Source organism: Haliaeetus albicilla, chromosome 18 (genome assembly GCF_947461875.1).
Source record: "Haliaeetus albicilla chromosome 18, bHalAlb1.1, whole genome shotgun sequence".
Classification (NCBI taxonomy): domain Eukaryota; kingdom Metazoa; phylum Chordata; class Aves; order Accipitriformes; family Accipitridae; genus Haliaeetus; species Haliaeetus albicilla.
Genome location: NC_091500.1, coordinates 27,050,542 through 27,067,105, shown reverse-complemented (window position 1 = coordinate 27,067,105; position 16,564 = coordinate 27,050,542). Strand labels below are relative to the sequence as shown.

Genomic DNA, 16,564 nt, shown 5'->3' with positions numbered 1-16,564 from the left:
CCTATGGAAAACATAGTGGTGGGCCATCTGTACTTGAATTAAAGATTTCCTTCATCTTTTAGGCACAGCCCTTGGACACAGAAGGTGATTTTGATGACAATAATAATTCAGAATAGTTGATTTACTTCCAACTTCTTACTTGAGACCTTAAAGATCTATGCATAGCTCACTTTCATTGACAATGAGGTATTTAAAGAGACTTACCTGATAGGGTGGATGGGCTGGCTTGTCAATGTATTCGTTTTTCCCACTATTGATATCCCAAAGTACTATAAAGGCCAAATTACTTTCACATGTTGGTCTTGTAAGGATGATCATGCCTCTGCTTTTTCAATGTGTGTGGAAAAACACCACTCTTTCTGCCTTCTAGAATTCTTTCTTCAGTCTTGCCTGTAGAACACCATACACACCATAATACTATTACCATAAATAATAGTAAAGGAAAGTGTGGGAGGTTTTGGCTCCAGTGTCATCAGTATGCTGTTGATCTCAGTTCTCTGTATCCTTTTCATCCAGCCCAGATGGCAGAGTATAATTGCTTTTCCAGGCTTTGACCAAGATAGGGATATGGATGAAAGTGAGTTGGCTGCAAATCAACTTGGTTAATGGAGAAATGCTGCTTGTTAGCCAAGGGAAGCATTTAGGGAAATAGAAAAAGGTAATGTATACACCATGTCCTGAAAATACATTTTTAATTTTTGCTAAAGTGACTGGCTGTGTTGGCCTCTTACTAACAACAGAGGCCTCTAGTACCATTTATTATTAATGATTCCATTGTAACACAAGTCTAACTGTGGTTGTCTATGCCTCTGCTGCCACCTGACTCTAGTAATACATTCCCTTCATGATTATTTTGCTAGTTATCCAAAATTATCTGTGACTACAGCACATCTGTCTGCTTTTAGGGTGCATGAACTGTTAGCTGTAATTGACACTTTTATTCAAACCTCTGCGATTCCACGTGCTCTACATTTGTTGAAAATAGCATCAAACGTTTTTTAGAAGATGGGAAGTCAACTTGTCAGTGATAATTCAGAAAGTTCAGACTCATCTAGGAGACTGTTATTTGACAGATTTGGTCTATTTTTTTGTTCAGCCAAATTGTGAATGATTTTATGTAAAATACAGACGTGAATATTAAAGAAGTGGTTTCTTTGTTTTCAGAGATTGTGAACAGTCTTTGGGCTTGATTGTATCCTTCTGAGTATTTGTCCTGTAATGCTACTACTTTTTTAGATCATCCAACATCACGGCAGAGAATTGGACATGGTTTGCAGTTGCTCTTAGAACTAGCTGCTCCTTCTGTTAGACATTCAGTCCCCAGTTCCTGAGATTTCCTTTGCAGGGCTGTCTAAACAGCAGTTTCAGTCTGCCTGTGGAATTTTCTGATCCACTGGAGCTCGCATTCAGCAAATTTTAAGCCATGACCACGAGAAATGTTTTGTGTGACTCTCTATTGACATGTAATAAGTTGTTGTCCTTGGCGGTATAGTTAGAATGTAGCATGGACTGTCGTGATTTTGATGATCACAATTTAAAATGAGTAACTTTATGCAATTCAAGCATTCACGTTTCTTACCTTTGCTTATTAAAGGGAAAAGCTTCTAGGGGTCTGTAACTACTTCCACATCATAGTAATTTTTATACATATTTTCCAGTATACTTTCACTCTCTTTGTTTAAACTATCAAAATATTTGAAGAACAATAAGATTAAAAAACAAGAAAATATGTAAATTAATAATAAATCTAGAATGTTGATATTTATATGCCTATATTTCCCATAAATATTTATTTCTAATATTTGAAATAATACTAATAATTGTATTTTAGGTAATAATGATATTATGTATGTTTCTTCATGAATATTTGTATTTGGAATAGGTAGTCTTAATAGATTTTGCTCTTTATCATTATGTAAGCTGGGAAATACAGCTTTTATTCATTTTTCTATCCAGCATAGCCATTACTGTGTAGGTGAGATAAAAACACTGGTTAAGTTGTGTTCTATCATTTCACTGTATCTGTGCTTTGCACAGTTTTGGGGGTTGAAAGCAATATATGAAAAGTTACAAAGCAAGGACTTAATCAGTACTGAAGCTTAAGAATATAGGCAAGCAGTTCATGGTTTTATATACTGCTACTGGGAAGAACACGTGCCCAGTGTAGTAGTTCAGTGTAGGTCTTCAATCTTGGAAGAAATACTGTTACATTCTGTGTTGTCTTCAAATAGTAGAGAAATCAAGAAGAAAATCTAGTTTATGAAGAAACTGAGAAGATTATAAGAAATACAGGATAATACTGTTGCAAGATCAGTATGGTAACCCATGTAATTTGTCTGACTAAGAGTAGTAGTTTCAGAATGCATTCCAAACCCATGACATGATAAAATAACAATGAGGAATCTTTAAGCCTGTTTATTACTTCTGAACTTGGCACTTCCTCACAAAAGGGGAAAATGAAGAGTAGTCTACGAATGAATACCAGTTTAGTCTTTGATGTGATATGAAAAGTACATCAGAAAACAGCTTTCATCCTTTCATGTATTTAAAAATGTATTAATAAATTATTAGAGCTTATTCTTACGCTTTTAAAATTGGAAGTAGACACCTCCAAACAGTATTAAAATATATGACTACCCTTTCAATTAAACTAAATGGAAAGAGCCAGGGTTTCAGTGTGTGTGTATTCATAGTTCAAGCCAAGTTCACCTGAATTGGTTATACAAGGCAAATTATATGTTGGAGGGAGCTGCAGGTTTTGTTTGCATCTCGAGTGACTAAGCACATCCACTGTAAGCGAAAGGGTAAACTCCAAATCATAGAAAGCAATATTCAGCAGGTGTTTCACACAAAGTATGTAAGAGTTGACCTCTTCTGATCTAGTATAAAGGAAAACAGTCTGAGAAGTAAGGAATTCCTTCTCTTACTCCCTCTGTTAGACTCCTGCAGGCAGAGATCATATTGATTTATTAATTCTATAGCTCTTTTGGAAGAATGTGCTATTTTGTGTTTGGCCTGAAAGAAACGTCCTTTCATATAGAAAGGAGTTGCTTGTTTGATTTGCTACATCATGTTACGTTTTGCTAAGACCTGGGAGATAATGTGCTGTGAAATCCCTTTGTACGCTTAGTACCCCTCCAGTGATTCTCTGTGCAGTAAGTGGTTTAGCACAGCTGTATATCATGCCTCAGTTTTCTCTTTTATAAGTGGAGTTGTATTTGTGTATCAGACAGAACTCTTTTACTGTTAGTTGGATTTTGGTGTATTTTTTTGTGTCAAACCCTTGTTTGTTGCTTGAACAAGGCATTATCCTTTGGGATTACTCTCATAGCATCTGATAGCTCTAGCCTCCACTGGGTAAGGAGATGGTGCAGCAGTAATGAAAGAGAGTTAATGTACAAAGCACAAACTTTCAGACGTAGTTTATGATTGCTGCTGCTATAATCTGGAACATGTGATATTACTGGCCTCCATCAACAAAGCTTCTGCTTAAAGCGCTAGTCATTAACAGCTACCGCACTTTCATTTTAGGTACAGCTGGTGAAAAGGGGCAAAGAAAGGGAGAAATAGGCTGTGTTCTACTTCCAGCAGGTATGACTTGGGGTAAAGAAATGCTGAAGGAGTATATATCTGAACTGGATGTCAGGGAGCAAGGATCAGATATTGCAATGAACTCTAGAATAAGAAATTCCTCTCAGTTCGATTGTCAGGGAGCAGTGAGGGCTGGCAGCTCCCTAAGGGAGGGGAGCTGAGGTTGGTAACAGGGCTGGCAGGTCACCAGCCAGGGCCCAGTCCCATAGTAGCTAAGTGAGGTGAGTGGGGTGGGCCTAGAGGTGGTAGCCAGGTTCAAGCAAGAGTCCAGGTCCTTGGGCAAGTTTGTTGTGATAAGGGAGGTCCAAAGTTAGAGCTGGGAGTGCAGGTCAGTCAGTCAAGGTCAGGATTTGGTGCAGTGATGGTAATCAGGGTTGGCCACACAGCGCAGTGACTATCAGGCAGGTCTGTAGTGATGAGAGAGGTCCAAGGTCAAACTGGAAAGTCAGTCCGTGGGTGAAGGTCTGGATCAACATTGATCTGTTTACAGAGGAGTTATGGGAAAACAAGGAGGCAAGAATTCAGTTGATCTGAATTGCTTCTAATGCGTAGCTTGGACAGAAGAATAGAAATCATGCCAGTTGGTCCAAAGAGATGTTCTGAAATGTGGACAGATGCTGCTTAAATATCCATGTGCTACGTGTTGCCTTTCATATATATACCTGGAAAATTGTTGATGCGTAAGGCATCAGTTGCTGAGGGTATATTTTTAATTGAAATGATCTGCTACAAGGGGTAATGTTATCTCCTCCCTCTTAAATATTTATCTGTATTCCAGTGTTTCAGTGAGGAAGACCTTAGAAGCAAAGATGAAATGTGGCAGCAGGATGGATTGGGAATCATGTCAGCAAGGAAGGGTGAAAACTTAATTTAGAGTGATGAAAAGAATACATCACCCACCGAGCTCTTGGAGGAACTGAAAAGAAGTTCCTCTGATTTCTCTTGATAACTCATTAATGATATATAGTTCATTTGAGGCAGATGTCTGCTTGGGATTAAGACATCTGAATTAGGACGTAAGTAGATGTCTACAGCAGCTGAAGTTCCTGTGATAGCCAGTGAAGACCTAGGACAGGACTCAGTTGCCTAAACATAGGTCCCTATTGCCATTTGAAACACGTAGGATATACGAGACATCCTTAGGGGGTAGGCATATCCTGTACATTGTAAAATGCACAAGAGACCCATTTCCTGCTGGAGTGGCATTCAGTCCCCAAGCAGTTATACAGACTTGGTGATTGAGATCATCAGCCACTAGGTACGAACCTGAGGATGACCTGAATTCTTTATCTCTGTCACCCATATTAAATAAAGCACCTTCAGCTGCAGTGGAAATTTAGACAGCCAGCTTGCCTTTAGACACCTGCATGGGGGGAACCATTTAGAAACTCAGTTCAGTTGCTTAACAGATGTGTCTAGTGCCGTTTAAGATGCCCTGCAGTGTATAGACAACTTGATAGATTTGAAATGAGACCTACAGTAAATGGGCAAAGTGGGACCCATGCCCTTCCTGAGCAGCACTTGGAGGCCAGAATTCTTTTAAGTCATCCAGAATGACTCCAGGTACATATCTGTAGACAGCAGGAATGAGCTGAGTTTTCTTAACCTTGAGCTGAATACCACTCTTAAACCTCATCTTCTGTCGCTTTGGAAGACCCGTTCTAAAGGATTTCCAAAAGAAATAGTAATATATAGATGGTATTTTTCTTTTTTAAATTTATAACTGTATGGCCAGTAGTAGTGTAGTTAAGAGTGTCACTGGAATTTTCTAGTTTTGTGTAGGAATATTATTCTTAACACAGCAACATTTTTTTACTATCTCTTGAGCATTCCCTGTTGTCATTTGTTACCTTTTGAACTGTCAGTTCATCAGTGTTCTGCTCACTTAGTAGAATTCTTTGTATGAAATACTAATTTCTAATTTCTAAATAAAAGTCATATTTTTTTCTTATTATTTGTTAGTTAATATTATTTGCATTTCATGACCTTTGTCTTTACTATTGAAGTCCTCTTTGTAAACAGGATTACATCAAACAACTGGCCACTCCAGCAGCATAAGCATTTATAGTTTAGTTGAATTCCCCTGTGTTTAAAATCATATTTCTTCTGTTTTCATATGAATGACTTGTATTTTATTGTAAACAGCCTTGCAACAATTTAATAATTGTACTAGCAGATTATATTAGAATTTAATAATTAATGGAAATTACAGTAGAAATGTTAGAGCTATTACTTTACAATAGAAATCCCTACAGTGAATTCTCAGTCAGTTCAGATAATCTCCTGATATATGTAAATCACTACTCTTTCATGAGCTCACACATGCCCTCTAATAAAAGTTGGAAGCACATTCAAAATAAATTTGAGGAGATGGACTAAAGTAATACCTGTAGGTTTAATCCCCAGTATAAGAGATACGTAGACAGAGTGGATCAGATCCAGCAAGAGGCCATGAAGATGATTTAATTGATTGGAGCATCTGTCATATGAGGAGAGGCTGCGACTGTTTAGCCTGGAGAAAAGAAGGCTCAGGGGGATGTTGTTAATATGTACAAATACCTCGTCGGGTGAGTAAAGAAGACAAAGTCAATGATAGGACAAGAGGCAATGGGCACAAACTGAAGTACAATAAATTCCATTTAAAGATCAGAAAAGTCTTTTTTACTGTGAGGATGGTCATCACTGGAACAGGTTGCCTGGGAGTCTCCATCCTTGGAGATACTCAAGACCCAACAGAACATGGTTCTCGGCAACCTGCTTTGGCTGACACTGCCCTGAGCTGGAGTGGTTGAACTAGATGATCTCCAGAGGTCCCTTCTGACCTCAATTATTATCTGGTTTATTCCAGATAAGTTAACTCTGTATTTAACTAATTTCTGTAGTGATTTACTTGTATTTTGTATTTTGCCCTCCTGTGGATGATCTCCGATTGATTGAATTATTTTTTGAAGTAGGAAGCCCAAAACGACACGGTGTTTCTACTCATTAAGTGGCAGGCTACTGTCTTATCTGTGACATCTCTGTTTATAGCCTAGGATTAGATTTGCAATTTAATTTTCTTCTTTTTTTTTATTTCTTGAGAGCATGATGTTATTGACTCAGTTTGTTATTCGTTTTAATATCCCAGTCCTTTTCTGTAAAATGTTTAGTCAGGTACTCTCTAACTTCTATTTTACAAAAATCTTTTTTCTGAGGGTTAAAATTATTAAAATGGAGAAATAAGCATGATAGAATTTGTAGAGGACAACATACAAAGATTCTTTTAATTAGTGAATCAGCATCAGATACAATAAGGATAGTCCTAAGTGTTGTGTTATGTATTGCTTTTATTGAAATGCATCATATTTATTTCTCTAGTATGTCAATGAAATTTTGAATTCCAGTCCTGTTGTCTAAAGCACTCACAACTGCTTTGTTTGTGGTATTTCTATGTTATCATTCAGGTCATGAATATGCAATGATATGATAAGAAAAATGTACTTAACGAAAACTTCTCAAGTGCTGATGAGTTTTTTGGCCTGTTCCGGGCTATTGTTCTCCCAGTGGTCATGTCAGCAGCATATGACAGAAGTTCTAGGACGAATACTCAGTTTATCTTTATTGAGGGATTCACCAGGTGTGTCCCACTGTTTTCTGAGTATCTGTATATATTATTCATATCTCTCAGGTGAATCTTCTCCATTTTCCCCCTAGTTAACTTGGGAATGAATATGTTTTATATCTGCCTTCCAGTAGTGTGAACTATATAAACAAGTCTCTGCAATACCACTTCAATCATTATTTGATTATGTACGAAGATTTTAATTTCTTCCTGTTTATTTCCTCTATGCCTTGTAAAGTTTAGAGACATCTATGTGTTCAGAAGATTGACCGCTGTTTTCTTTGTTCTCCTTCCAGCAATTGTGTTATTTATCTCAGAGCGTTCTCCCAGTTTTTGGGCATTTGTGCATGTCACTGCACATATACATATGGAGTTATGATGCCACCTCCCTGCTGATCCTTGTTTAAAACTGCTCTTCTGAATAATTCTTCTGGTACAAGATGGACCTACCTTTGCTCAGTTGTCCTCTGTGCCAGAACACCACCTTGTGGAAAAGGAAAGCAGAGCTTCATCTTTGCTTGGTTAGAATGAAAAGACCTGAACCTCCAGATTTTTCTCCCTTACTTTTGGGTCCTTTCAGTTAGTTTTGAGCAGGTCTGGGTAATACTTGCCAGTGCTATTAGGGCTCATATGAATGAGCTGCATGGAATAAAAATCAGAAGGCTGAAGGAACCTCAGCACCTTTACTAGACGTAGTGAAGCAGTGACAGAGCTTAAAAAAGTGTGTTTACTTAATTTGATTACATTTATGGTTAAGAAGATTATACTGCTCTAACTAAAGGTTACTGGGATTTTCTATAATAAACTTGAATTTTCAGCTATTTATAGCTCAGGGAAAATGTTTCCATACAGAAATTTGGCATTTGGTGTCTCAAGCTGAATGGTATGGTTTTCCTTTTTCTAATTTTTTTAAAAAGACTCTTTGGCTGCATTCTGTTTTGAGGGAGGCAGTTTTTTGTGGTTTTATATGCTTTTTGTTCTCCCTTGGCAAGGCTAAGATACGTGGAAAAAACAGATTTTCCAAGCTCTTTGTCTTTTATGTCAACTATTTCCTTTTTGATATTTCAAACATTGTACTTTGGTAGTCATTACTTTTTAACAGAGCCACTAAATAATTCAGTAAGCAGTCACCTCGAAGTATTACCATAACTACTTTTTATGCTTTGTTACATGAAAATACTTCATATAATACAATTTAGTAAATATTTTTTTCTGAAACAAAATGATTTACCTGACATGTTTAGTGTTTAATGTAAGTACTTGTGTATTTCTGTAAGGTTTACCTTTTTTGGATTCTCCTAAAAGATAAAAACTAATTTTCATTTTTCTATTTATCTCTATTTATATTTTCTATTTATTATCTGTAGACCATTTAATGCCATACTTGAAGGCATTCTCGTTGGTTCTGAAAATCCTTCCTTTTACCCAAGGGGATGGTGCACTGAGTTAGAGTTCAGGGAACTTGATCCCTCAATTCATGAAACCTGAGTCCTGGTTAAGGTCTACTGCCATCCAGATAGTAAACAGAGAAGTGTTTAAACTCTGCATAAGTTCTTAAAGGCTTCAGGCAGTTCTGTGGATTTGAAGCTTGCCTAGTGAATGCAGATGGCATTGAGCCTGGCACAGAATGTGACTGGTGGCTCAGATGACTTCAGCTGTGTTTCAAGTGATGTCCAAATACTCTGCAAGTGTGACATTGTGATCAGAAGACTTCCCAAGAAAGCAGGGAGTCTCTTTTTTTCTTCCTGACAACACTGTTAAGTACCTATCTCCACATATTGGAAGAATGTCCTAACAGCTAGTTGCTGAGTATTCATGCATAGGACAGGTGAGATTAAGGTGAATAGGTACTCCTTTACTCCTCTGATTCAACTTGGGCCACAGAATGGAAAAATGCTAGAGTCCTTTTAGCAGAAGATGATATATGTACTCTTACAGTCTGTAATTTGTTTCTGAGTTTTATCCAGTGATTATGCGCTGTAAAATGCATAAATAGTTCACAGGGGCCTGAACCTAAGTATTCTGCCTCCCTTTTACTTGCTTGTTATCGGAGCTTCAGCAATGCAGCACAAGAGAAATTATTAGTTATGTTGGGGAGAAGGATGATCAGAACAGAATTTGTGAGATGAGTAAGAAACGGGCTGAGGAGGAAATAAGAGATAATGTTGAAAGCAGATTTATTAGACCAAAGAGACATTGCTGGTGGAGTTCCCAGGTCTTTTTTTAAAACGTGTTTCTTCTATAGCATTAACCCAAATTTTTTGAGATAATATATATTTGTATTAAAATAAGGTAATCATGTTAGTCCAAATGTTTTCACAAGAAAATATCAAGGTGTTAAGATCTGCTGATGACAGAAAGACAGGAGACATTATCAGTACCACACTGGATGCCACACAGGAGGAACTGAGTGACTCTGAAGACACAAGGAATCAATGTACTATAGAGGAAACTAGATGAAATTCAATGCAAAGCAAGACTCTTCTGGACTCAGAGCCAAGGTGTTTACTCTAAGCTGTTAGTTCATCAGCTCGAAGAGTGTAAGGATTTGTTTCTAGTACTGCCTTGAGTTTCCACTGTGTGGCCCTTGTGAGAGTCAACCTGTACATGGTTCTCAGTGTTGTGTTCAAGAACAGTGAATTCAAGTTGGGACTGACTAGTGGACAGGAAGGCTATAGAGAAATCATGGGGTGAGAGACCTGGACTATGGCTCAAAGAGATTGTACGCCTGTAATATCACAGATGGAGAATAAAAATCGATACTTGAATGCCTTTCTGCAATGTCCCTTCCAAACTTCTGTCCCCTATGAAATCCGAGGGCTGCAGACATCCCCTGAACGGCTGTGTGAATGGCTACTGCACGTGCTGTAGCTATGTGAACTGTTCTGTAAAGACAGGTACAGCTCTTTGATTTCAGCAAAAGTTTTACCACAGTAGGAGCTGAATAGGATTTACAGGATTTGGCCTAGAAATTGAACATTTTTGCCACCGAAGTTTTATGGACATTTTTCATGCTCTAAATTAAACTTTGGTTCACATAATCTATTTTAGCTCCTTTTTTTCTTTCCAGTCACAACTTTACTCATAGTGCAGCTGTGGCATTTGTCTTGTAACAAGAAGATTCTGATAATCATGAAATAACCCAGATTTATGCCTGTAGTGCTGAAGCGGTGCCATATTTGTGAAAATAACTTAAAAAAGAGAAACAATATGCAGCAGATGTGAAGGTTTTACCTTCACATTTAAGTAGGTTTATACTGTCAGCGAGTGTGGGCTTAGTACAGCCTGACAGAGTTTTAACTTACCAGATGTTCCATGTGATCAAATAGATACTATACAGCTGTTTCCCATTCTTTTTACTGGGCTCAGTTAAATACACAGTAAGTGCTCTGAAATATGTTTATTGTATTTTGGCTAGTGCTGCAGAGAGCTTACTTTAATCCACGGGCACTGAGAATGCAGGGAGAAACCAAAGGTGTTGTAGGAATGCTCATTTTCCGTTACCGTGAGGAGAAATTCGCGGCCGTTTGGTTGAAGCAACCCTGCTGATACTAGCCAGGGAGGGATGAAAAACGGGTTTTTCATCTGGTTGTGGATGATGTGAGATTAGTGGCTGTATCTACGCAGTGCAGAAGTGATTTCTGGTCTCCGGGCGAGCTGTGGGGCCCGCAGGCGGGAGCCATCGCCCTGGGTTGACAGTGTCATCCTTCCCATGGCGTTTCCCTCAGGGGAGGTGGTGGGAGCAGCTGTCCCGCAGGTAGCTTGCGCTAATCCCACCACGGACTTTTCAACACTGGAGTGGAGACGCTGGGTCCGATTCTGGATTCAGCATCTCCAGTGCTCCTGGCAAGGCTGCCTGCGTCCCTCCTGTCCGCCCCTCCAGGCACGGGCAGCAGGCCCCAAGTAGGCCATTCGATGTGTTTTTAAAGACACACAGCTTTTGGGGGTCACTGTAGGCAACTGCTCTGAACCGTTTCAGGACTTAAAGGCCCAGGTTACGTTAACTGCCACACCTGTCAACTTGATTCAATAGCAGAGCAGCTAAATAATAAAAAAGGAAGTTTAATTTCCTTTGACTTTTCTGCTCTTGTTTCTCCTTCCTCCTCCTTCAGCTCCCTGTGCTCTCCTTAGCCCTTTGTCCTGCCTTCCCGTCACCGTCAACCTCCTGCCTTTCCAGAGCTGCTCTTACACCTGGAAAATTCTTCTTCTTGTCTACCAGGGGCCTTCCTTGTTCTCCTTTAAATCCTTCTTTAAAACCTTCATCTTCAGGCAGAGGAATTACTTTCATCTTTCATTAATAATCTCTTCAACATTTCTTGACTGCTCTGTTCTTTTCAGATTTATAGCCTAGTCTTGCAAAAGTTTACAGAGAAGTAACCGTTCAGTTGAATTGAGAACATTCAATTAGAAGTTTGGAGGACTGGGTCGCTCGTTGGGAAGCTTTTTGAAATGGGAATATTTTTCACTCTGTAAAACACAATGTTCATTTAGGGGTTTAGGTACAATTTTATAAAGTCGTGGCCTCAGAGGAGCTGTGGAACATGCACATAGATAACTTCTACTTTTAACTTTTATTCCCTAACTGAAGGTGTGGAACATGTTCTCACAGATTTTTAAAGGTGTATTGGGTCTGGCTGAGATGGAGTTAGTTCTCCCCATAGCAGCCCATGAACACACTTAATGTTGGCAGTATGACTTTATACCCAGAATCATATGGGAGGACAAGTACAAGCTGTACTTTGATCTTGGTGACCTTCATTGTTTTGTGTTTCAGTATTGATTTTTATTTCAGGAATCTCAAGAATCTGGACTGCCTGAGTACATAAAGATTGTAGAAGTTGGGCCAAGGGATGGATTACAAAATGAAAAGGTAATTTTTCTCCTTTTTTTTTTTTGGTGTGTTTTGACAGATGCTGGTGTTATTTTCATTGTGCAAAACATGTATATCCTGCTAATCATGTTTCTTCCATTTTATGCTAGAAATATATTTATTTCTTTTTGTATTGATAACTTTTTTGTATATGATAATAAAAGTATATAACTATTTAGCCAGATGTTAAATAATATAATTTCTTTCTATGCTTAGTTGCCTAGCCTTTCTGTTACTCAACTGCCATTTCTTTTTCTGGAATTTGTCTTGTCAGTCAATAATATTCTGTCATGACATAATTGGTAAATGCCGTGAAACACTGGCTATCTTTATAATATGTGTTTGTGCTACAAGTGCTACTATAGTAGGAATGGTACAATGGGTTTTGTCGTACTTCCTGCTGAACAAGCATGGAAAAAAAAAAGAAATTAGTCTTTTGATAATATTTGCCTGAAGAGTGGGCGGGAAGCATGAAAGAAGATTGAAAGAGACTATGTAAAATAGGGCACATGTATCAAAACAGTCATCTGTTTCCACAAAGAGCAGGATGAGCTTATGTGTATCGTTACTGATCTCAAAGATAGTAGTAGTATTAACAGAATGGAATTACTCTGCTTCAGCTGTGGAGCTTTTTTCCCCCTATTTTTCTCTGGCTGGACTATTCTGTGTTGCCGTTTCCTTTGTCGCTTCTTTGGTAGGTTGGTGTTTGGTTACTAGCTATTAGTGAGGCCAGATCTATAACCAGTTACACAGAAGTGCTTCCTCATTCTTTTGTGGTGGGCAAAAAATGGAGTAGGATCATGTATACTGCCTAGTGCTTTCCTTATGCCGTAGCTTCCTACTGTCAGGAAACACTATAGTTATGGTACAATGTATGGGTATAGTTCATTATTTAAAAAAAAAAAAAAAGTATTGATTATGTACTGAGAACATTTAACTTACAAAAGTTTCGTACCGCATGAAATACTTTACTATAGTATGTCTTCATGTCCATAGGTGATAATCCCAACTGATATAAAAATTGAGTTAATCAACCGGCTTTCCAAAACAGGCCTGCCTGCAATAGAAGTGACCAGTTTTGTTTCATCCAAACGGGTGCCTCAGGTATGTAAAATCATCACCATTCAGAACTATTTCAATTTAAATGCCATTCCATGCAGTGGAGTTTTCCACTAGTACAGCCTGTATAATTATACAAGAAAATGGAACAGAAATAATGTTTATTTGTAAAATCAGATGCTGTTGTCAGACACCATTTGCGCAGTTTTCAAGTTTTATGCTTTTATTCAGGTCAGCTGAAGTTGGGCTAATTATTGAAAAGTAGTCAAAATTGAAGAAAATTCTGAATGTGCAGAAAGCTGGTTAAATCCCTAACTCATTAGCAGCAAGAGCAGGTTGCTCCAGAAGGGAAGGACCTTCTGGTCCTGGAAGGAACTGGAAGCCAAGCATGATAACATGGGAGCAGAGGTTGTAGCTGTGTTGACCGAAGGGCAGTCCAACAGTCCGTGAGAGCAGAGCAAGTCTGGTGAGGGTAACCAGGGCAGCCAAGAGTACACATACTCAGGTGAGTCTGCAGTGATGTGGCGGGTCCCAGGTTAAGCCGGGAAGTCAAGTCTGGGAGACATAGTCAGGATCCAATCAGTAAGGTACTTGGCTAAGCATGGGCTTGGTTGCTGCTGTGCAGCTGCAGTTTCTCAGGCAGGGAGGAAGCATAAGAGCATCTCAGCTTAAAAGTTGCTGTGAAGCAACTCTTGCTGTGAAGTTGAGTGAAAAGGGAGGGTAGGCCATGTTAAGACTTAACAGAGCTGTTTGGGGGAGCCTCTGCTGATCTGCTTTCCAGTTTTTATTGATGAGCTCCAAGGCTGATTGAGGCTTCCCAAGTTGATGTCTTCCTATCAATGAGCTGGCCTTGAGTGCAGGCAGCTAAACTCTTGGGAGGGGAGCACTCCAGGCCCTGATCAACAGAAATGCTGGGAGTACAATTTGCCATGATTACTACATAGGGTGTGAGAAACCTTAAATATTGTGATTGCTCTCCAAACATAAATAATTTAGCAGGTGACTCTCAATTTGCCCCTTGCAGCAGGAGGGTAGGAATTTGTATGTGCGTATGTGCAAGGGACAGCAGTAAATGGGGAGTGACACAATTGGTCACAGGATGCTGAGTGGGGATAAGAGGTGTGGGAATGATGGATCAACACCATGAGTAAAGGGCAACTGGGATACAGGATGCTGAGTGTAGACATAATGATAAAGATTTGAGAATATGAAGCAGTTGGGATGCAGAATACTGAGTTTGACTATCCAGATGAACAGCAGTGGGGCTGATCTCTGGGGAACAGTCATGGTGAAGGAGACCTCTTGGGGAAGCAACATCAATTCAGAGACCTAGAATCAGGGCAGGAAAACCTAGATGCACAGGGCTTGTGCAAATTGGGTAAACTTCTCAGGAGTGCTCCCTAGCACCAAACCAAGGGATTAGACTCCCCAGGCCTGGGGGTTGTATGGAGTGTCATGGAAACTTGACTCTTCCCTGAAGCCAAACACCATTTTTTAATGTCTGCTGCACTTGGTACATTTCTGTGTATCTATCCACCATGCAGTCCTCCTTTTCCAAACACTGACATAAACACACACATACAAACATACACGCGCTTATGCGTTGAAGGATGCTAGTGAAGGAGAGATGTTGCAGATTCTATCCTGATTTTGAGTTTGCTTGCAAAGGGGCAGTGACTTTTTGCAGTTAATAATATAGAGAAAAATTCTTTACAATCAATGTTAACGTTGTACTGTGGAATGGAGGCAAAGAAAGTACTTGTGCATTTTATTTTGATCTTTATTTATGTAAACATTTAGTTGTAATTAAAGAATTTGGATGGTTGACACATCATTAATATAATTTAATGTTGTTCCTACCTCTTTTCTACTCTTCTGAGAACTAACAGTCATCAATGTAAAAAAGGAAGGTAACATACCTTTTTTTCTTTTTCCCTAAATGAAATTTCATTTTCCACATTTGGAAGTGTGTTTGGAAGATCTAAATTTGGGACTTTCGTACATATAGTAGTATTTAGGCATGATAGTTATTTTGCAGACCTAGCACTCTTAGCAGCAGCCATATGGAGTTTTGATGAATCATAATAATGTTCTCATTATTTTTCCAAAATTAATTTTTACATTTGGTACAATTCAGCAGAAATCCTAGCCTTTTGGAAGTCAGCAGCAAAACTACATTGGCATTAGGAGTGCCAGGTTTTCATCTGAGATTTAACACTGCAAATTCAGGCTGAGTCCTGAAGTATAATATGTAGCTCCTGTTTTTGCAAACTTAATTATTCCCTGCAAGTAAGGAAATAAGTCAATACTTGTCTATATTATTTAAACTCATTTTCAAGAAACCACACACTTGTTTGCACAGAAGCATTTGAGTACTTACATGTTTAGTGATGACCACACAAGTTATTTACAGAATAAAACATGAAATTAATTAATTTGAGAAAATACTTCCATTTTTAACATGTTTGTTGCTCATCTTCTGTCAAAACATATATAAAGTTTGTCCATTTTAGACTGAGAATACATCCTGGGCCTGGACTGTATTCCAGGCTTTCCTCTGAGAAAAACGTAGTACGATCATATTTTTTCTTATTCATGAGTTAGCAGAGCAAACTGTACTGCATTCTGAGGGACTCCTTTGGTTTATTTCAGTTCTCAGAATCACCAGGGAAGGGTCTAAAGGAAGGATAATAGGGGAGGGGAAGAGAACAGCGACAATGCAGGATTTTTTTGGTGTCAATGCAGGGGCAATGATACTGTGTCCGTTAAAAGCAACCAGGTTAAGTTTTTCCAAGTGCCATCAAATTTTGGCAGTTACAGCAACAAAGAATAACGTAGGTTTTTAAACATTAGAAGGAAAACTCTAAAGCAAAGGTAGATATTTTTCTTTCTTGTTTAATTATTTCCTTTTCTTGTGAGCCATTAGGAGTACCAAATTTAGCACAGATTTGTCAGTTTTGGAAAAAATGAGCAATCCCTTCTTATCTTAAATTCATGTCTAATACTTTATTGTAATGGCTTAATTTGTGTTTAAAATGTTTTTTTATTTAAAAGATAAGATTGTGTTGCTTTGATAGGGAGCGCAGTCTTGACTGTGTCTTTTCTTTGCTCGTTTCTTTTTTCTTTTCATAGGTCATGGGAATAGAATTCATGGTTATGTTTAGATCACTCATTCACTTATTTCTTTTTTTAGTATTTTAAAGCCCTTTTATGGTTTCCCATCCACTGTTTTGTTTGGCAGAGATTTTTTTACTGAAAAAAGCTAAAAGAAAAAGTTCCACAGTAGCAAGGTGCCATATAAAACAGGATCCCACACCTATAATCTAAACAGCCAAAAATTATAAATACCTACCATTAGAAAGCTTATTTTTAAAGAAATTTGGAAAAGAAATATTTTATTACAATTTAAAAACTTATAACATGCAATATGTGTTAAAATGGAA

At 38.4% G+C, this 16,564-nt stretch overlaps 1 protein-coding gene across 4 annotated transcripts in view; it reads left to right on the top strand.

Moving 5' to 3' along the window:
- The window catches only part of HMGCLL1 (3-hydroxy-3-methylglutaryl-CoA lyase like 1), an 87,850-nt gene that overhangs the window by 12,488 nt on the left and 58,798 nt on the right, over positions 1-16,564 (top strand). For 2 of the 4 annotated variants that reach the window (XM_069805982.1, XM_069805979.1), the window contains exons 2-3: positions 11,985-12,062; positions 13,059-13,166. Coding sequence is in view for 2 of the 4 variants with exons in the window: in XM_069805979.1 (XP_069662080.1) it covers positions 11,985-12,062; positions 13,059-13,166 (186 nt within the window). In the remaining 2 variants the exon portion in view is untranslated. Of the gene's footprint in view, positions 1-11,984; positions 12,063-13,058; positions 13,167-16,564 lie in introns of those variants that run through there. The other 2 variants (XM_069805980.1, XM_069805981.1) reach the window with 2 other exon arrangements.